Genomic DNA, 17,425 nt, shown 5'->3' on the forward strand with positions numbered 1-17,425 from the left:
GACATCTCAGGGATTCGTGCCGAAGCCCTCTTGTGTGTGCTACAGAAACTGCAGCTCCCCAAACAATTTCCATTATCACCCACGTTATAACATCTGCAGCCACGACACATTCCTGCTTTGCCCAAATATTACTCATACATGAAACGAGGTATCAGCATTTCTTAAAAAAGCAATTGCAGCAGCTCCGTTTCTCTGGTCATGCACCTTTGTGTTTAAAAGTCCCCACGTAATGCAGTTTTTTAGCTACTCCTGTAATTACACTAAGCCTCTGTAGCAGTACGTGTCTCTTGGTGCAGACTGGGGAGATTTTGTGACAAATATAACCTGCTTTGCCTGCTCAGTACTCCACAGCCGTGAGGAACGTGCAGCAGAGACACTGCCGGAATAATTTATGTGCCAGTATCACCACGGGCAGTAAAATAATGTCCTGCTCTTTCACAGGAGCAGATAAAAGGAGAACAAATCTCCAAAGCATTTTTTTCAGATATTCATCCAAGAGAATTCCCCACAGAAACTGCAATGAGATATCGGAATGGCTTCTGTGCTTTCCATTTCATTGTCACTCAAAACTCTTGACTGTAAAAATAGGGAAAGTTTATTTCATTCTTTCAATAATTATTTTAATAATTATTAACCTTTGTTGAGGGAGGCAGATGATATGGAGGAGACATCTAGAAATGTATCTATACTATTAACTACATTTCAGGATTTTTTAAATTATTGACTAATACTTCTTACTACTACAGGAAAATACAAGGATCATCTATAGCAATCGACACATGACAAGTAATTAATATTACTAAGAAACGCCTATTTGCCTACGCAGAGGTTTTCTCACTTTATTTTCAAGCCGTTTGTAGATTTGGCATGGAATTACAGATGAACCGAGACAGGACAAGTGATGCTAAAAACAATTAATAAAGAACGCGAGCAGGAACCGCGTGTTGAAACTCCGAGTAAATCCTGAGGGCGCTTCCGAGCAGGCGGCGGCAGCGGAGCGAGCCGGAACGGGCCGGAACGGGCCGAGGGAGGGCCGGAAACAGCCGGGAGGAGCCGGAAACAGCCGGAACGGGCCGGAAGGAGCCGAAAGCTCCCAGCGTGGGGAGCGGAGCGGGGACGGGACCGAGCAGGGAAAGAGAGAGGTGGGACCGGAGAGGGGAATGGGAGAGGTGGGATCTGAGGGGGGAATGGGAGAGGTGGGATCTGAGAGGGGAATGGGGAGAGGTGGGATCTGAGAGGGGAATGGGAGAGGTGGGATCTGAGAGGAGAACGCGGGTCCTGGTGGGGGTTCCCGGGACAGGCGGGTCTGTCTCACCGTAGGCACACGGCACAGGCGGGTCTGTCTCTCTCTGGGCACACGGGACAGGCGGGTCTGTCTCTCTCTGGGCACACGGGACAGGCGGGTCTGTCTCTCTCTGGGCACACGGGACAGGCGGGTCTGTCTCTCTCTGGGCACACGGGACAGGCGGGTCTGTCTCTCTCTGGGCACACGGGACAGGCTGAGCCCCGCCGAGGCTGCCGTGGGTCCCGGGTCCCGCCGGGAACGGGCAGGTTTGGAGCTGTCACAAGTGAGCAGAACTACACAGGTACAGACACACAGACTGCCTGGAGGGTTTTGAGTGTGGATCTGTATGTGTGATGGTGCAGCAGGGAGCTACTAAGCTGGGTCAGGAGCATCTCTCTTACGAGGAAAGGCTGAAGTTGAGAAGAGATGACTGAGGGGGACCTTCTTAATGTGTATAAATATCAAAGGAGGTGTCAGAGCAGGGACCGACCCTGCTCCCTGGGGCCCAGCCATGGACAGGAGGAACAGGCAGGAACTGATGCCCGGGAAGCTCCATAGAGCATGCGGAGTCTCCCTCACTGGAGATATTCCAGAACCATCTGGAGACGATCCTGTGCTCCAGAATGACCCTGCCTGAGCAGGGAGGTGGGACCAAATGAGCCACTGGGTGCCTGAACCAGATGAGCCTGAACTATTCAGTGACCTTGTTCAAGTACAACTGGATTATAGCAAATTTGGCATAATCATTCAAGATGTTAATGCCAATAGAGAAAGTGACCTTATCCCCTTTGAAGACTGTGATTAAGCATTGTCATTCTGTGCAGTCATGGTAACACTTGTTTTTTTTTTCAGGAGAGGTTTTTTGTAACACAAATTAGTAGCTGTTCCTAAAATACACAGTGGCTGCCACTGAACTACTACCAGTTATATATTTGAGGATTCTGTAAAAAAGAGCCTTGCAGCATTGCTACTTTATTGAACAGTGTGATCTGTTTTTTACCTTCTGAAATACTGCTGGAGCAATGTTCAGACAGTGCCAGGCTATCACTAAAAACTGCCTGTGTTTGGTTTTAGGTTGAACATCCTGATGAGTTACTTGTCTTGGAGCATGTTGGAGCTTGCACAATCACACCTTCTCAGAAACAATGTCCTGAGGTTCCCTTGGTGAACAAAAGCATTACTGGATACCTGTACATGGAAGAGAATGGCATCCCTTTGTGGCAGCCCTGCCCAAGGGACTGTGTGAGCACTGCAGGTGCTCCTCTCACCAGCAGCCCATGGTAGCTTTAGCAGAGGAGGAGATGGATAACCCCACATTCAGAAGCGACACTGTGCTGTCGGATGTTCACCTGCACTGCCCAAGCAAACGGCACCTCATGGTACGACTGAACGCAGTTGGACAGCCAGGTAATGGATGCTGACACTGATGGAGTTGTGCTTTACCTGTACTCATGCCTTGGTAAGGCTGAATCCTCCTCTAAGTGGTTGATAGTAATAGTTACATATTTTATTCCAGTTATAATTAGAATCACCTCCTACTCAGTCTTTGGAAAGAGGGCTAGCTGTGTTCTCCTCGTGAAATTAACTCCAGAAATGAAAGCTTATAGACAGCCTGCCTTAAAAATTAAGCTTTAAATTACTTTCTGAGAAAAAGTAACCAAATTTACTCACTTGCAGGTTTAATTTAATGTATTTGTTCATTGAGCAGTAGTGTCCATATAGCATTTTGGGAATCATGATCAAAAATAAGTTTGTGATGTTTCTTATACACAAACAAAAGGTGAGAGCCCAGGGGGTTTAAACAGTGTAACTTATGTTTAAAATATAAACTATCAGTAATTAATTTATCAAGTTTAAATAAATGTTTATGTGCTGGTTTGCCATCTATTTCAAGGGAGCATAACAGCTTTCTTTGGGCTTTGTGGTGGTTTTTTTGGTTTTGATTTTTTTTTTTTTTTTGTTGGTGGGGTTGTTTTTTGGGGGGGAGTTGTTTGCTTAAAAAAAAGTCAACATGAAAACTCAAAATACCAATGGCTTTATCTGACATGGAATTTGAAGAGTCAGGGCTATAGAGGAAATGAGTTGGCAAATGCCCCTGGCTGATTGCCCAGCTTGTAGGTTCCTATAAAGTTGTCAAGGGAACTGACCTTGAAGCAGCTGGCAAAATGTTCTGTACAAAAGTCCTGCTGTGACAGAAGTGTTAATTGCTTTTTCAAACCCAGTTGTGGCATAAAAAGAGTAACTTCTGCAGCTGTTCTGGTGTATGACAATGTGAAAAATTATCAAAGTAGGCCTGACAAAGAAATCAATAATAATTTTGACCCTGTTCAGGTCAAAACCCAGGTAATTAATGCTATGGTGGGTCTTTATGCTGTTTGATGTGTTTTCTGTGATTGTGCTTGGTGCAAAGAAGCTTTCAACAGAAGGAAGTGAGAGTGTGTTCCACCTACTCTGAATGAGCTCTGTCTGGCAAATTCCTCTGGTTTGGAATTGGATTGTAGTATGATAGCCTTTAATGCCATAACAACCCACCAGTACCACTTTGCTGTGTTTTGGGGAAGTTTATGGGGATTTAGTCTCTTCCCCTTTGAGTGAGTTTGACTTTCCACCTTTTGAATGCTGTAGAAATGCAGAGGATCAGAGTGGACTTGGAGAACAAAACATTTCATTCACTGATGCCATCCTCTGTGCCAATTAGTTGCATCTGGCCATCATGCAAACAGTGGAGACTTTAAAAACTTCTCATGCTAGGACAGGCATTGAAGATGTTATTAGCTCTAGCTAAAAATGGTCTCACTAGAGAGGAACCTCACTCAGATTTCAGTAGACCACCTTGGAACATCTTGCCTACTAAAGAAGCTGGAATAGAACTCCATAAATTATGAAATTGTTGAAAGCAGTGGTGGCAAGCACTTTATCTCTTCCCTTTTGTTGGGAATGAACATGGATGGAAGGACTATGGAATGTTTGTTCTTCCTTATGTATGGTATTCAGGCAGTACAGACTCCTGTAATTAAAGTTGCAATTGTTTCAATAACTTAAAGTTGTAATAGATGCTGATGTCACTGAGTGATTGTTGTAAAAGATTTTTAATTAATTGATCATTGAGAATAGCTTCAGTCATTTCATCTCTTTGAATAATCAGTTTGAACACTTAAAAAAAACCTACAGTAGTTTCAGCTTTGCCTCCTCTTATATACTGAGCCAATTTCAAGGCTTGAAGTTGCTTGAATTCCTAAAGACTTTCAAAGCAATAAAGAAAAATTCAACTTTCATTTTACTAGAATGTGCTTCTTTCTTCCAAGATAGGAATCTTAACCAAAATAAATTAATTCTCACTTATATTAATTCTGCTTTCAACTTAGCTTGAACTTCTGTGAACAGGACTTTTGGAGGATGTAAGAAACATCCCCTCTGCCAATAGTTAAAATTGATATTACTAAATCAGATTAACATGCCTGTTGTGCTGTGCAGATGCTGAGTCAGGCAGTGGACTGTGAAAGTGCTTCATTAATTTCTGCTGACAGAACTGAATAACAGAAGTATTTCTCCATAGCAAATAAAACTGTATTTCAAGTTACCTGTGTCATTTTTCACTCTAGATTTTTAATACATGTAATACATACCAGAATTTCATGCATGTGGAAGTTGTGCACAGATTCTGCCTCATCTGGTGTTTAACCTTTCCTCCCCACTGTGTTCTTACAGTGTTCCTGTCATATTTCAAACTCCTTTGGAGCACAGAAGATTTGGCGTCTGGGAAACACGTGAGAGAAGTTACCACAGGAAGAGAATTGCAGTGCAGAAGTGGAGATGAGCTGTGTGACAAGGACAGCAGTAACACAGAAAAAGAAGGAGAATTAAACAGTGAAGGAGTAGAAGCTCTGCTAGATGATGATGGAGACCTGGAAGTGGTCAGAAGGCCTCGAAGTGCTTCTGATTTGCAAGCAGAGGATGTTTTGAGGGATATAGTGTGTCCTGTAATTCTGATGAAAGGGAAAGAAGATGCCTTTGAAGATGAAGAGCAGGAGTGCACTTGCAGTGATGTTGTTAAAATAGGTAAATAATACATTTTCAGTCAGGGAGAAATGTGGCAAATGCGTTTCTGTAAAACAAAAGAAAAATAGGTTTTCTTTAGAAATGGAACTGCAGTTTGTTAAGTGAAAGAAAATAATGAACACAATAGAGTGATATTGCAAATAAAAATGTACCTTTTTTCTTTGGAAATGATTTGGGCAGTTGTATGCCATGGGAAACTCAGTGCTCCTTAGTTAGAGTGGATGTTTGGCATTATCTAGCATTATTCTGTAGAATGAAGTGTTTAGTTCTGTATTTGAAAGGCAAACAGCCTTAGTTTCAAACCTGCCACTGTGGAACTTGAACAATTTTGAGATAATTCTTCTCTGCTCTCATTTCCACAGAACACACTATGGCAACCCCCTTAGAAGACGTTGGTAAACAAGTACGTGTTCTGCCTTGTAGTATCTTGATTTTCATGGCACGTGCTTCAGAAGTGCCTCAGTTTTAAGTGTTCCCTTATCCCCAGGTCTGGCGTGCTGCCTTCCTTCTGGCTGATTACATTCTCTTTAAAAGGGACACGTTCAGGTGTTGCTCTGTGCTGGAGCTTGGAGGAGGCACTGGAATTACCAGCATTATCATGGGAACAGTTGCCAAGAGAGTTTATTGCACTGGTAAGGCAGTCTTTTCAGTTAAATATTTTCATGAAACTTCCCAAAGCAGTGCTTTCACTCTGCTGTTTCCACACTCATCTATTCAATTACAGTTAATATTTTTTTTTTTACTAATGCATCAGTTTATGTTATTTCCTGAAAAATAACAGGAACTTTTCTCAAGGGGCTGAGAAAGCTCAAGAGTTTAAAGCAAGATATGTTGTAGTGAACTCAAGATAGTGTGCCCAGATTAAAATAGGTAATGTAGGGATCTATCTTCTTTCTTCAAGGGTTGCTCAGAGCTTAGAACTGAAAGATAGAAGAAAGAAGGATACTAGGGAAGCAATCATCAGGGGACAGAGTTGCTCTGAATTTTCCTTAATCTCATGGACTTTAGAGAAACTTTGATTATTAGTCTGAGAGGCATACATGGCCCATACAAAATATTTCTGGTTTTAATATCATTATCACTTCTTTTCCAGATGTTGGTGAAGATCTTCTGACCATGTGCGAGCAAAATGTTGCATTAAACAAACACCTGCTAGAGCCAGGAGGTCAGTGCTATATGGTCAGATTTTGACTCTTTACTTTAGCCCAGGTGCTGTCTGAAAGGCCATTTGTGACTGATGTGATCTTTCTCCACCCCCAGGAGGGGAAATTAAAGTGAAAGAACTGGATTGGCTGAAAGATGAATTCTGCACTGGTAGGTGCTTATAATGGGTCCTTTTAGATTGGGCTTGGTGTTTGGTGTTACATATTCAAAAGCCTCTCTTGGGCCTCAAAGAACATTCTGGTTAATGATAATATTTGATACTGCCAGCTGAAAAGGTTTTATGTTTATTAGACTTTCACATAAAAATTATTTTAATGAAGAATAAATTTTTTAAAGCATGATAAAATGGGAAGATTAATCAAAACTTATATAAGGATATATCTGGTCTTTGGTTTAAAGGTGTGCTTGCTTTAATGTATTTAAAGCTGTGATCTTGCTACAGGGTTGTGAATTCTGAAGTGAAAGGAAACTTTTGCTTGCCAGTCAGCCTTGGGGAGGGTTGGACATAACAGAGAAAGCAGAGGACTGGGGGAACTTCAGAAAATGAACAGGGAAGGTTTTGATTTCCCTTGAGTGGTGTGCTCTGTTTATGGAGTAGCAGCTGCCCACAGGAGCTAAGAAGTTCCTTTTCTCCAGTCATTTGAGACATTTAATCATACAACCAAAGCCATATTCTTTCTTACAGATCCTGAAGCTCCTTATAGCTGGTCAGAAGAAGAGATTGCTGATTTGCTTGATCACTGTTCTGTGATAATGGCAGCTGACGGTAGGGAAATATAAACACTAAGCTTTTAAATCAAACACTCCAGCATTGTGAGTAGTAATTTAAACATACCTAGTTTGTTTTTAAAATCTAATAGGTCAGATCCTTACTTAATTTGCCAAAGCTTTGCCTTAAATGTTCCTGCCTGTATTTTTATTTTCTAAAAGCTTATATTTACATTCTGAATTAGCAATTATGAGATGTTGCAAGGTAGTAGCTCTTCCTTTTCTTTAGTGTTAATTTTTGGTGACTAAATAAATTGCTCAACATAATCCCAAGTAACTAAGCAATCAGAAGAGTTGTGTTGTCCTATCTTTGTCTTGTACTACATAACTTATGTGCAAATAATGATAAATAGGTGGTTGGAATAAGATTTTCTATAATGTGAATAACAGTTCCAGATGCTTCACTTTCCGTGGTATCTGTGCCTTTGGATATCACTTTTCTGCTTTTATTCTTGCTTATGTGAAGGACTACAGGCTAGCTTCTCTGTATAGGAAAACCATTGTTTTGATTTATAGATAAAGGAGAATTGGGTTTAGTTATGATACTGAAAGGAGTTGTAAGACTGCTTTCAAAGGAGATCTGGTTATAATGGTAAATATGGCCTGGTGTGGGTTTTTTGTAAGAAAAGAGGCTCTCTACTCTCTGCTATCCTGGTTTTTTAGCTTTGTAGTAAGATTATTTCCAGGCTAAGAGAATTCTTGTCAAAGCTGTAAATTGCCTGACAAATTATTCCCCTTCTGGTGAGAGAGAGCTTAAAGAAAGCCTGGCAGCAGTGAATACTCTTACAGGGTCAGTTGTTGCCATTAGAAATGTACTTTGCACTTAGATGAAAGAACAACTTGTTTGACTGGAGTAATCAAACTAAGGCCTGTGGTTGTTCAATAATGGGCACTTAAGTAAATGATATCCTTAATTATACATATGCTCTTAATCTTGTTTTTTATAGTGTTCTATGATGATGACCTGACAGATGCCTTGTTCAGAACTCTGTATAGAATCACACACAACTTGAGAGATTCTTGCACAGTTTACTTAGCACTGGAAAAGAGGTATTACCAAGAACTTAATATAAAAAGTACTTAACACTTTGTGTGTTTTAATTAAAGGTTGGCTTCTGATTTTCATTGTATCAGATGATCACAGGCCACAGTGTATGCCTAGGACAAGCTTTTTTTTTCCCCTATATGTTTAATTTTTATCAGTTCAGAATTGAGTTTTAAAAGACTTTTCTTTCTGTTGTCCTGCCTTTGCCTCACCTGAGATAACCTCTGTGCAAATCAGATAAATAGGTGGCTGGATTGATGTATTCTATAATGCCTGACAACATTTGCTGTATATTTTTGATGTCACAGGGTGGAAGGAAGTCGTTTAGAATTGGTTATTTATTTCCTAGCTTGAGCAACTCTAGAACAGTTTCTCTTGTTTGCTTTCAAGGAATCAATGAATGTTTTAAGTAGCTGTGCATTGGAGTCCATTCATAAGCTGATACACAAATAGGCTTTGCTTAAATCTCTAGAGATATGTAAGCAATAATTCTTGTGTGCTTTGTTGCCAGGTGTTTGTCCAGGAAGCCAAGCCAATGATTCTGTTGTGGCAAAGTGCTCTAAAATCAATGGAAAGATTCATCCAAGAGTTAATGTGCATTGATGCTGACAGGAAATCTTTTCTGCTTTTCAGAAATGGGGGGTGTACATTTTTTTTGGCTTGTTTTGAAGCCTTTTGGCTTCTTTTGAAGGGAGATAATTATGCTGAGAAGATCCATTTTTTTCATTAGCTGAGAGAAGTTACACACCTATTTAAGATGCCAGTATAGGAGAGATGTTCTAAATGAAATACTTTTTTGCCAGGCTGAACTTTACTTTAAGACATATGGATGTCACATGTGAAGCCTACAGTCACTTCAGAAATACTCTAAATGATTTGGAGAACCTCCAAGATGGAAAAATGAAATATACAGTGGAGCCCATTAAGCTTGATTTCTGCCAGTCCCTTGTTTATGAACGAATTGAGCAGTTGGTAAGTGGCATTCATGGAAAATAAATGTGATGTGTCAGGCCAATCATCTCAAATTAGTTATCAGCTGTTTGTGTAACATGAAGGAAAAACAGCAGAATAAACATTATCTTTTATTTCCATTTAGCTTTTTTGATTTAAAATGTACTAGATTGACATGTCCTGGTTTTGGCTGGGTCGGAATTGATTTTCTATCACCAGCAGTAGAGTGGTTGAGATTGCACTCAGTTCTTCAAAGGATAAAAGACTTACTTTGTAAAATGCCATTTTTGTGATTGAACTGGAAAATCGGACCAATATCTTTTCTGATTTATTATCTTGTAGGGCAGCTTTCATTTCACACTTTAAGTAATTCCTTTCCCATTTTAGAGTTCAGGAAATAATGTTCTATTATCTATGAAGAGCACAATTAGCTGTAAACTTCTGTTACTGAGAAACATGTCAGATATAATATTTCTGGTTATCTAATTGCCTCTCAAGCACTTAGGGTTCTCTTTCTCCATTTTTCTCCAAATTATCTGCTCTTAGGAATATTATGATGGGTAACAGACTTCTAGAACAATCCAATCTAATTAATCTTTTTAGAGAAGTTGCAAATCTTGTACCGCATTGCAAATCTGGTACCAAGAAATGATGTTGTAGTCAACATACTGTGTGCATGCATAGTGAGATGACAGTTACTTCATGAGATTGATTTATTTTACTTAATGCTGATACCTTCAGGGATAAAACATGCACCAAAGTAACCTGGATTATAGATAAATATGAAAACTCATTCCCTGGCTGCTCTGAGGAAGGCTGCTGATCCTCAAAATCTATGCATTTTTCAAATGCCTGTGTTTTTATTTATCATTCAATATTTTGCCACAATTGAAAGTGCTCATGATGAAAAGTATCTGATAATCTGTTTAATTATCCTCTGTGGAGCAGACAAAGCATTTATTAACATATTCTAAAGAAATGAAGTGATTAAGGATTTTTCATGCTTGTTGTCTGGCATTGAGAAAGGGATGTGTGTTTGTATGTGCTGTGCATTTCTGAGCCTTTCATTCCTCAGTAAATTATTTCTTCAGCTGTTTTTTTTTTTTCCAGCATTATTGAAACCATTTGTCAACATAGGCTAAGAAAAAGAGCAAGATTATCAGTCAAACTACTGCAGAAGATCCTGCAGATCAGTGAAACGAGAGAATCACAGAATATTCTGATTTGGAAGGGACCCACAAGGACAATTGAATCCAACTCTTAAGTGAAGGGCCTCATACAGGGATCCAACTCACAACCTTGGCATTATTAGCACCATGCTCTGACCAACTAATTTCAAACTACTTTAAAACAAATGACCTTATACTAAACGTACATTATTTTTTAAATCATGCTACAAGAATGAAACTATCAGCTATAGTGCTCTGTTTCAAAGATAATTTGGTAGTTGTTCCAGGAGATCTGGATTCTATCCATCCATCTATGGATACTGTCTATAGATGGAGGTATATAGGGTATACCCTAAAATTTGTCTTACAATGACCATGTTTAACTTTTTCATAATTGCAACCTACTGATGTGAGAGAATACCTGTATGTATTTTTTCTGCTCCTACAGGAGTTGTGGAAGGTCATGGCTGAACACCTAACATGACAGGCCCCAGAGAAGATCTTTACCTGAGGAGAAGGGCTGTTCTGATGTTCTGTTAAGGATTTTCATCCCAAGAAAAGTGGAATTGTGGAATTGTGTTCTCAGAAAGTATTGCAATGAGGTTTTGCTTTACTTTCTTGGTTTTGGCACTTCGTTTCTTGGACTTGTGCACTTGGACATGATTTCTTGGATGCTTCTGAGTACCTGCTGATGCCAGACAGTGGCAGTGACACAGTCACTTTGGGATTGATGGCTTCACTTTTAGAGACTGGCAAAGAAGTATTAAACCATTTCCATGAGGTTGATTTGCATATTGCAAATGCATATTTGCATTTCCCTTTTTAGTTTACACAACATGGACATTGTTCTCAGTCTTATCCCAGTTCCACACATTATTTTGATTTATGGACACTTGTGAAACAATGTTCTGGGCAAGACTTGTTTGTCATGAATTAAATTTTCTTTAAGAAATTTGTTTATGAAACTTGGCCCTTAATTCTCAGTTTGTCCTATATAAATCACTCTAGTTTAGGGCCGCTGTCTGAATTGAAAGGAGACAAGATACATTTTGTTTGAGGCTAAAAATACTCCACAGAGGTTTTGCAGTATAGGAGGTCAACTATATATTGTCCTGCAGGAATTTTAAGCTGTTCTGTCCTAGGCAGAATGAGGGTGAGAAGGTACTACATGAAGGAAGATGTTACAGCTCTTGAAATATTTGGAATTCTACCCTCAGTGTATACATGTGAGGCTGGGGGTAGGGAAATAACCAAGAATATCTTGCCCACACAAAATGGGGCCTCCAATATCTTACTTCTGGATTAAAATAAAGCATATTTATTAAATCTCTCCTGTGTATTAATGAAACCAAAAATCTACTCTTACTTTTATAAATGTTAAGTGCACTGCTGTGTTTGTATCACTTTGCCATGTATACACTGCCATGGAAATCCTTGTGCCCACTGCATTGCTCAGCACCAGGAGTGTCAGTGATGGAGCTTCTCCAGCCTGGGACTTGTGAGAGTGTGTAGGACGTTCATTAGAAGCATCTGATGGACTTCTTGAAAGCCTGTTTTACATTTGGTGTAGGTCAGTTATTTCATAACCTGCTTATGTGTGTGAAGACCTTTTTTTGTGTTCTTTAATGGGATGAAAGGTTATTTTTATGATGATGATGACCATTCCCTGTGAGTACAGTCGAAGTAAAAATTACTTTATGTTGGCACATATCCTAAATTAATACAAAACTTCTCTCTCAGAACCCTCATTGGAACTTCAAAGATAAAAAACTGTATTTTAATCCAATAATACCCAAACTAGTGTTTATTGGTTTGTCATGTAATGTTACTAACTTTGGTAGATTCAACTATTTTTGATGTAGCTGCTTATTTCAGTAGTGATTTTTTGAAGGCTGTACAAGAATCAATTTGAGCTGATGTGAAATAGTGTGAGCAGTTAGGGAATCCTGTGGTTTTTCTCCCACAAGATTTCTCAGTCTTTGTAATTATCAACAGAAACTCCACATGCAAGTTCTTAATTTCTGTGAAAGAAGAGAAAGTAGAGGCTTAAATTAAAGCCTATGAATATTTCTATGCAGCTGTGGAGATTAAGTTTTTCACTTGGAAAGCTGACTTTCTCTTTTGCTAAATAAAGTCATCGGGAAGCTGGGAGCATTTCTGGATCTGGTTGGCAAATCCAACAGTCATCCAGATGGATAATTTCCTGGAGAGAGGAACATGGAGGTGAAGGGGAACCTGTGGAACCCTTGCAAACTAATGGCATTTATTTCTGTTAAATCTTTGTTGATGTGAAACTTCGAGAGTTGCTTTGTTGTGAACGTCCGTGTGTCATTTTGCAGTAGAAAAAAGTTGAAGACGCTCCTTTGATGGGATAGATTCTGTATGTTTATCATTGCTGGGTGTTCTGAAGTGTAGGTGGCTATTTGTAGGCCATCCTTGTAGCTCCATCTGCTGTACAACACTTTGAGTCAAAACATTTGACAGTTTGTTCAACACCCTGTTCCTTTCTCGTTTGACAATATTGTATTTTGGAGTAACAGTTTAGGTGGTGTGCGTGGTTCTGCACTTCTCACCTAGACTTGCAGATGAAGTTACACTGGAAATAAGCCTGAAAAAAAGGTGGTGTTTGATTGCCTACTTTTTGACAGCAGCTTGAGGCTGCCTCCAGCAGTTTGGGGTTTTCAGGCAACATTCTAGGAGAAAGTGGATGTACTTTGTGTGTGTGTGGTGTGGACTTCTCATTCCTGAGAAGATGAGGACTTAAATTGGATCTCAAAGTTCTACAGCAGATAACTATCATGAGATTGTTCATTAACTCGACTGTTTGTGGACTTCTGCATCCACCACTAACTAGTTCCAGTCCTTTTCCATTTTCACCAGAGGACTAAGGGCTTTGTCCCTGGCAGCTGCATTTCTGGGTTTTCTTTTGTTTGCTTTGTTTTTTTCATTCTGGTATACAACATCTTAAAACTTGGCAAAATAATTTTGTGTGTCCAAACTTTCTACTTGCTGAGCATATTTTGTGTTCCAGTTGTATATTTTCCCATTCCATAGTGTTGGATATAGCAGTTTTGCAATCTCAATTCTATGTTTTTGATTCCCAGGAAACCTAATTGCAAGTGTAGTTTTCCATTGGATCAATGAGACCTAATCCAGCTGACTCCTGTGATGCAGTCAGGGCCATCAGTGGGGATCTGTTGCTGGGGGTATAAAGATAGCAGACCAACTATTTTGTATATCTGGGTCCACATTGGAGTTACGTGTGACTGTGCTCCCAATGTGGCAAAACTGATTATCCTCAGTCCTGTGCCTGAAACCACATTACCTGGAGTCAGACTGCCACGGGTGTGACAGCCAAATACTGCTGCTGACTTTAAAGATAGTTATTAGTGCTGAGTGTTGGGTACAGGAAACTAAAGACTGCTTCTGAAAAGTGGGTGCTGAATCCTTGTCTGCTTGTTGTGGCATGGCAAGGAAAGCTTCCTGTCTCATACGCTTGCAGAGATTTTTCAATCTGTAAGTAAATGGAAAATTATTCACATAATGCTTAGCAACTTGTCTTTAAAGTGCAGTTCACTTCCTGAGTGTGATCATGGTATTTGGAGGTTCAAGTGAAGTAGGAGGATTTGAAAACGGACTACTTCTTGCTGCCAGACTGTCATGCTGTGACATAGGTCCAGAGGTCTGTGTTCTTTTACAGACTCATCTTGACTCTGACTTTTAGTGTGCCCTTTGCATCTGTGCTGCAAGTTGGTGCATTAACAGAATAAAGCTTCCTCTTGAGAAATAACTGCCTCTCTATGCTGCCAGCAGTGCAGTCAGCTGTGTCAGTACAGCAGATGGCCTCAGAGAAAGTTTCCCCCAGCAGATGGCACATGGAATTTCTTTAACAATACCAGCACCTAAAGGCAGTAACAAAATATCTACACTTATATATGTGTGTGTGTGTGTGTTTATTTACACATTGCCCAGGCCAGCCCCACTGGTGTGAGCAAGAAGAGATGCAAAGGAATGTCCCTAGCTTGTGAGCAAGCTGAATGTATTCTCTAAGATTCTTGAGCAAATATTCAAAGGGGATACTCGTCAGATAGTGAGTAAGATATGTAAGATGTTGATAATAATTAGAAGTAAGATAATTTCTGCCTCAAAGTTAAGTAAAAATACATGTAATAAATCAGGCAAGAAAGTTGACAGGGAGTTGGACAGAAGACAGTATGAAAAAAATAAAGTTCACTGCTCTGTTCTTGTTCTATGGGATCTCAGTAGCAGGTTTACACTGTAGGATGATCAGAAGGGGTGGCAGGAAATCATCTGCTCCATATTCCTCTCAAAGCAGAATCATATTCATCTGAGGATCTTGATAAGTGTTATCAAAGGCTCTCATCACAGAGATCCTGTACTTCTCCCACTAATCTGTTCTAGTGCTTCCTTATCTTGTATGATAGTGCCATCTGAATGGCTGAACTGCCCCCTCCCTTGCGATTTTGGACCATTAAATCTTTCTTGCTGGAATAAACTGACAGACATAAGGGTTCTGGGCTGGGTAAGTGGAAATGAGGAGGCGTAGATGGCCTCAAGCGGTGTGTGCAGGGACAGAAGGATCCTGTAACACCATCTGCAAATTGATGGTGTTGCAGTACAAAAGATTACAGCTCTGGCCACTCAGAGCCTGCAGCATTCCTGCCTTGCTTGTGTCCTCTCCAGCTCTCCTGTCTGGTGCCTTTCAGCTGCTGTGCCACAATAGCCGCTGCAGGACACTCCCTGGAGCCTTCCATGGAGGCACTTGACTGAGCGTGCACCCGCTGTGAATGCCAGTTCTGTGGAGTCACCTGGACAGCGACAGAGTGCCCTTGTGCTGCTCACAGGACAGCGGACAGAGGTGAACATTTCAGTAACTCTTACTGGCCTTTTGTAGCCAGGTCTTAGGTTTTGAAAAAAAGAGACTGTGAATGAGACACAGAATTCTGTAAGATGAGAGTTCACGTAGGGTTCGACATGCTTGCCATAGGTTCTGATGTGGACAAGATATATGATAATATTTATTACTGTATTGGAGCTTCAAGGGCAGTACTGTGTACAAATACCACACTGCTGCAGCAGAACCAAGCAGCACTGAGCCAAAGGGCTCGTTTGGGATTTGAGCTGCTTCAGTCCACTACTGTCCACAACAAAAACATGTTTTGTCCAGGCCAGGCTTAAATACTGGTGAAGACTTGGGTTTTAAGTTTGGAGTTTGATATCACACTAGGTTTAATTTTATTTTTTAATAGGAGTTAGAAGACCAAAAGACTTTCTCAGCTGCTGCCTTTGCTAAATTAAGTATGTCCCAAGTGGCAGCAGGTAAATGCGAGGCAATACGGGCAGTCGGTGTTAGTGGAGCTGTGCCAGTGCAGGCACGGATTCCCATCGCGGTTAGGGAAGGAGCTCCGCTGCCCCTGCAGCGGATGTGAGGTGGCGCAGGGAGCAGCGGGACGTGGGGCAGGGAACAGGAACACGGGCAGCCCCTGGCAGAGGGGACAGGAACAGGGGCAGCCCCTTACCGAGGGGACAGGAACGCAGGCAGCCCCGGCCCAGGGGACAGGAACACGAGCAGCTCCTGGCCGAGGGGACAGCCCCGCTCCCACCCCGCCGGCCCTGCCCTGCGTCCCTGAGGGTCCCCGTGGCCCCGCCCCTCCCGCCGGGGGCGAGCCCCGGCCGCGCTCTCCCATTGGCCGCGGCGGGCGCGGGGCCGCGGGCGGAGGCGCTGATTGGCTGCGGCGCGCGGGGCTGGACGGCTGTGGGGCCGGGCGGCGGCGGGGCCGGCGGGAGCGCGGCCGGCCCAGCTCTGCACAGCCCAGCACGGCTCAGCGCAGCCGAGCCCAGCACAGCACAGCCCGGCCCCGCAGGACTGCACCTCCCGGTGAGCACCCGAGCCGCGCGGGGCCGCGCACGGGCCGCTGCCTTCGCCGCCCGCTCGCGGGACTCCCCGCGGGGCCCCGTCTCCATCCCCGCAGGCGGCGGTGCGTGTTGCCGGGGCAGCCCCGCGTCCCCCGCCGCTGCCCTTCCGCCGGGTCCCGGCCCCGCGCACCCTGCGGGGACGGGGGCGGCCCCGGGCCGCGACCGCGGGGCTGCCGCTGGCGGGCGGGGGTCGCGGGGCCCGGCGCCGTCCTGCCCGCTCGGGGGCCGTGCCGTGCCGTGCCGTGCCGTGCCGTGCCGTGCCGGGGCCGAGCGCGGGGCTGGACCGGCGGGTCCCCCGGGCACCGCGGAGCGCTGGGCTGTTCGCTGTCCCCGCGCGTTCGGCCGCACCGGGGCGGCTTTGGGACGCTCCGTACCCCGGCAGCGGCACCCCCGGCGGGCGGGCGGGCGGGCCCGGCACGGCAAGGGGCAGAGGGAAGGCGGGGGCACAAAGGCCGGGAGAGCCCTGCTGCGTGCGGCGGGGACAGCGGGCTGGCCGTGCCTGCAGGGCTCCCCTGGCCGGGCTGTTGCAGCAGGAATGGTGTTGGTGCAGCAGGAATGGTGTTGGTGCAGGCCTGGTGCTGCACTTGAGCTGCGCTGTGCAGTTTCCTGTTCTCCGGCTGGTGCTGGTGATGCACAGCCCAATGCTTTGGTTCCATCCATCCTTAGCATCGCTTCCCTTACAGTGCTTAAATAGCGTGGTGCTCCTCACCAGAGCTTTGCCTTTGCCTAGCTTGGCTTTTGCCTCTGTGATTCTCCATCTCTGTTTATGAAATAAGCAGAGAATGATACGCAAAGAAACTGAGCTACTGTGAGAGATTTCCAGGTAATTTTGTAATCAGTAATGAATGTTCAGGCTTACAAATGCTGGATTTTGCCCTGCAGTTCAAAGGCACAGTTGATGGGTATGGGCTCTCAAAAGGGTCTTTGCTCTTACAGTTTGAAGCAAGGGCTTTGGTAAAGGTTGAAAGCCAACTGGTATAAAAGTAGGGTTATAGTAGGGTTGCCTTCTGGAAGCTCTACAGTAAGGAAATTACCTATTGAATCCTG

The 17,425-nt window shown here is 43.0% G+C and overlaps 2 protein-coding genes across 3 annotated transcripts in view; both read left to right on the forward strand.

Moving 5' to 3' along the window:
- The first annotated feature begins 1,042 nt into the window (after window positions 1–1,042).
- Window positions 1,043–11,771, forward strand: METTL22 (methyltransferase 22, Kin17 lysine). 2 transcript variants are annotated; one of them, XM_033074388.1, is made up of 11 exons: window positions 1,043–1,142; window positions 2,360–2,692; window positions 4,994–5,344; window positions 5,707–5,747; window positions 5,832–5,976; window positions 6,438–6,509; window positions 6,605–6,658; window positions 7,194–7,274; window positions 8,224–8,326; window positions 9,125–9,293; window positions 10,890–11,771. In XM_033074388.1, the coding sequence occupies exons 2-11, from the start codon at window positions 2,563–2,565 to the stop codon at window positions 10,923–10,925; spliced, it is 1,182 nt and encodes a 393-aa protein (XP_032930279.1). In that variant the 5' UTR covers window positions 1,043–1,142; window positions 2,360–2,562; the 3' UTR covers window positions 10,926–11,771. The 2 variants fall into 2 exon arrangements, with proteins under 2 accessions (XP_032930279.1, XP_032930280.1); XM_033074389.2 differs by lacking the exon at window positions 10,890–11,771 and having other exon boundaries at window positions 8,833–9,212.
- Window positions 11,772–16,296: 4,525 nt separating this feature from the next.
- Window positions 16,297–17,425, forward strand: part of ABAT (4-aminobutyrate aminotransferase) — a 48,468-nt gene continuing 47,339 nt past the window's right edge. The window contains exon 1 of the mRNA XM_033073708.2: window positions 16,297–16,340. The gene's annotated coding sequence lies outside the window, so the exon portion shown is untranslated. The remainder of the gene's footprint in view (window positions 16,341–17,425) is intronic.

This window comes from Catharus ustulatus, chromosome 16, assembly GCF_009819885.2.
Source record: "Catharus ustulatus isolate bCatUst1 chromosome 16, bCatUst1.pri.v2, whole genome shotgun sequence".
NCBI lineage: Eukaryota > Metazoa > Chordata > Aves > Passeriformes > Turdidae > Catharus > Catharus ustulatus.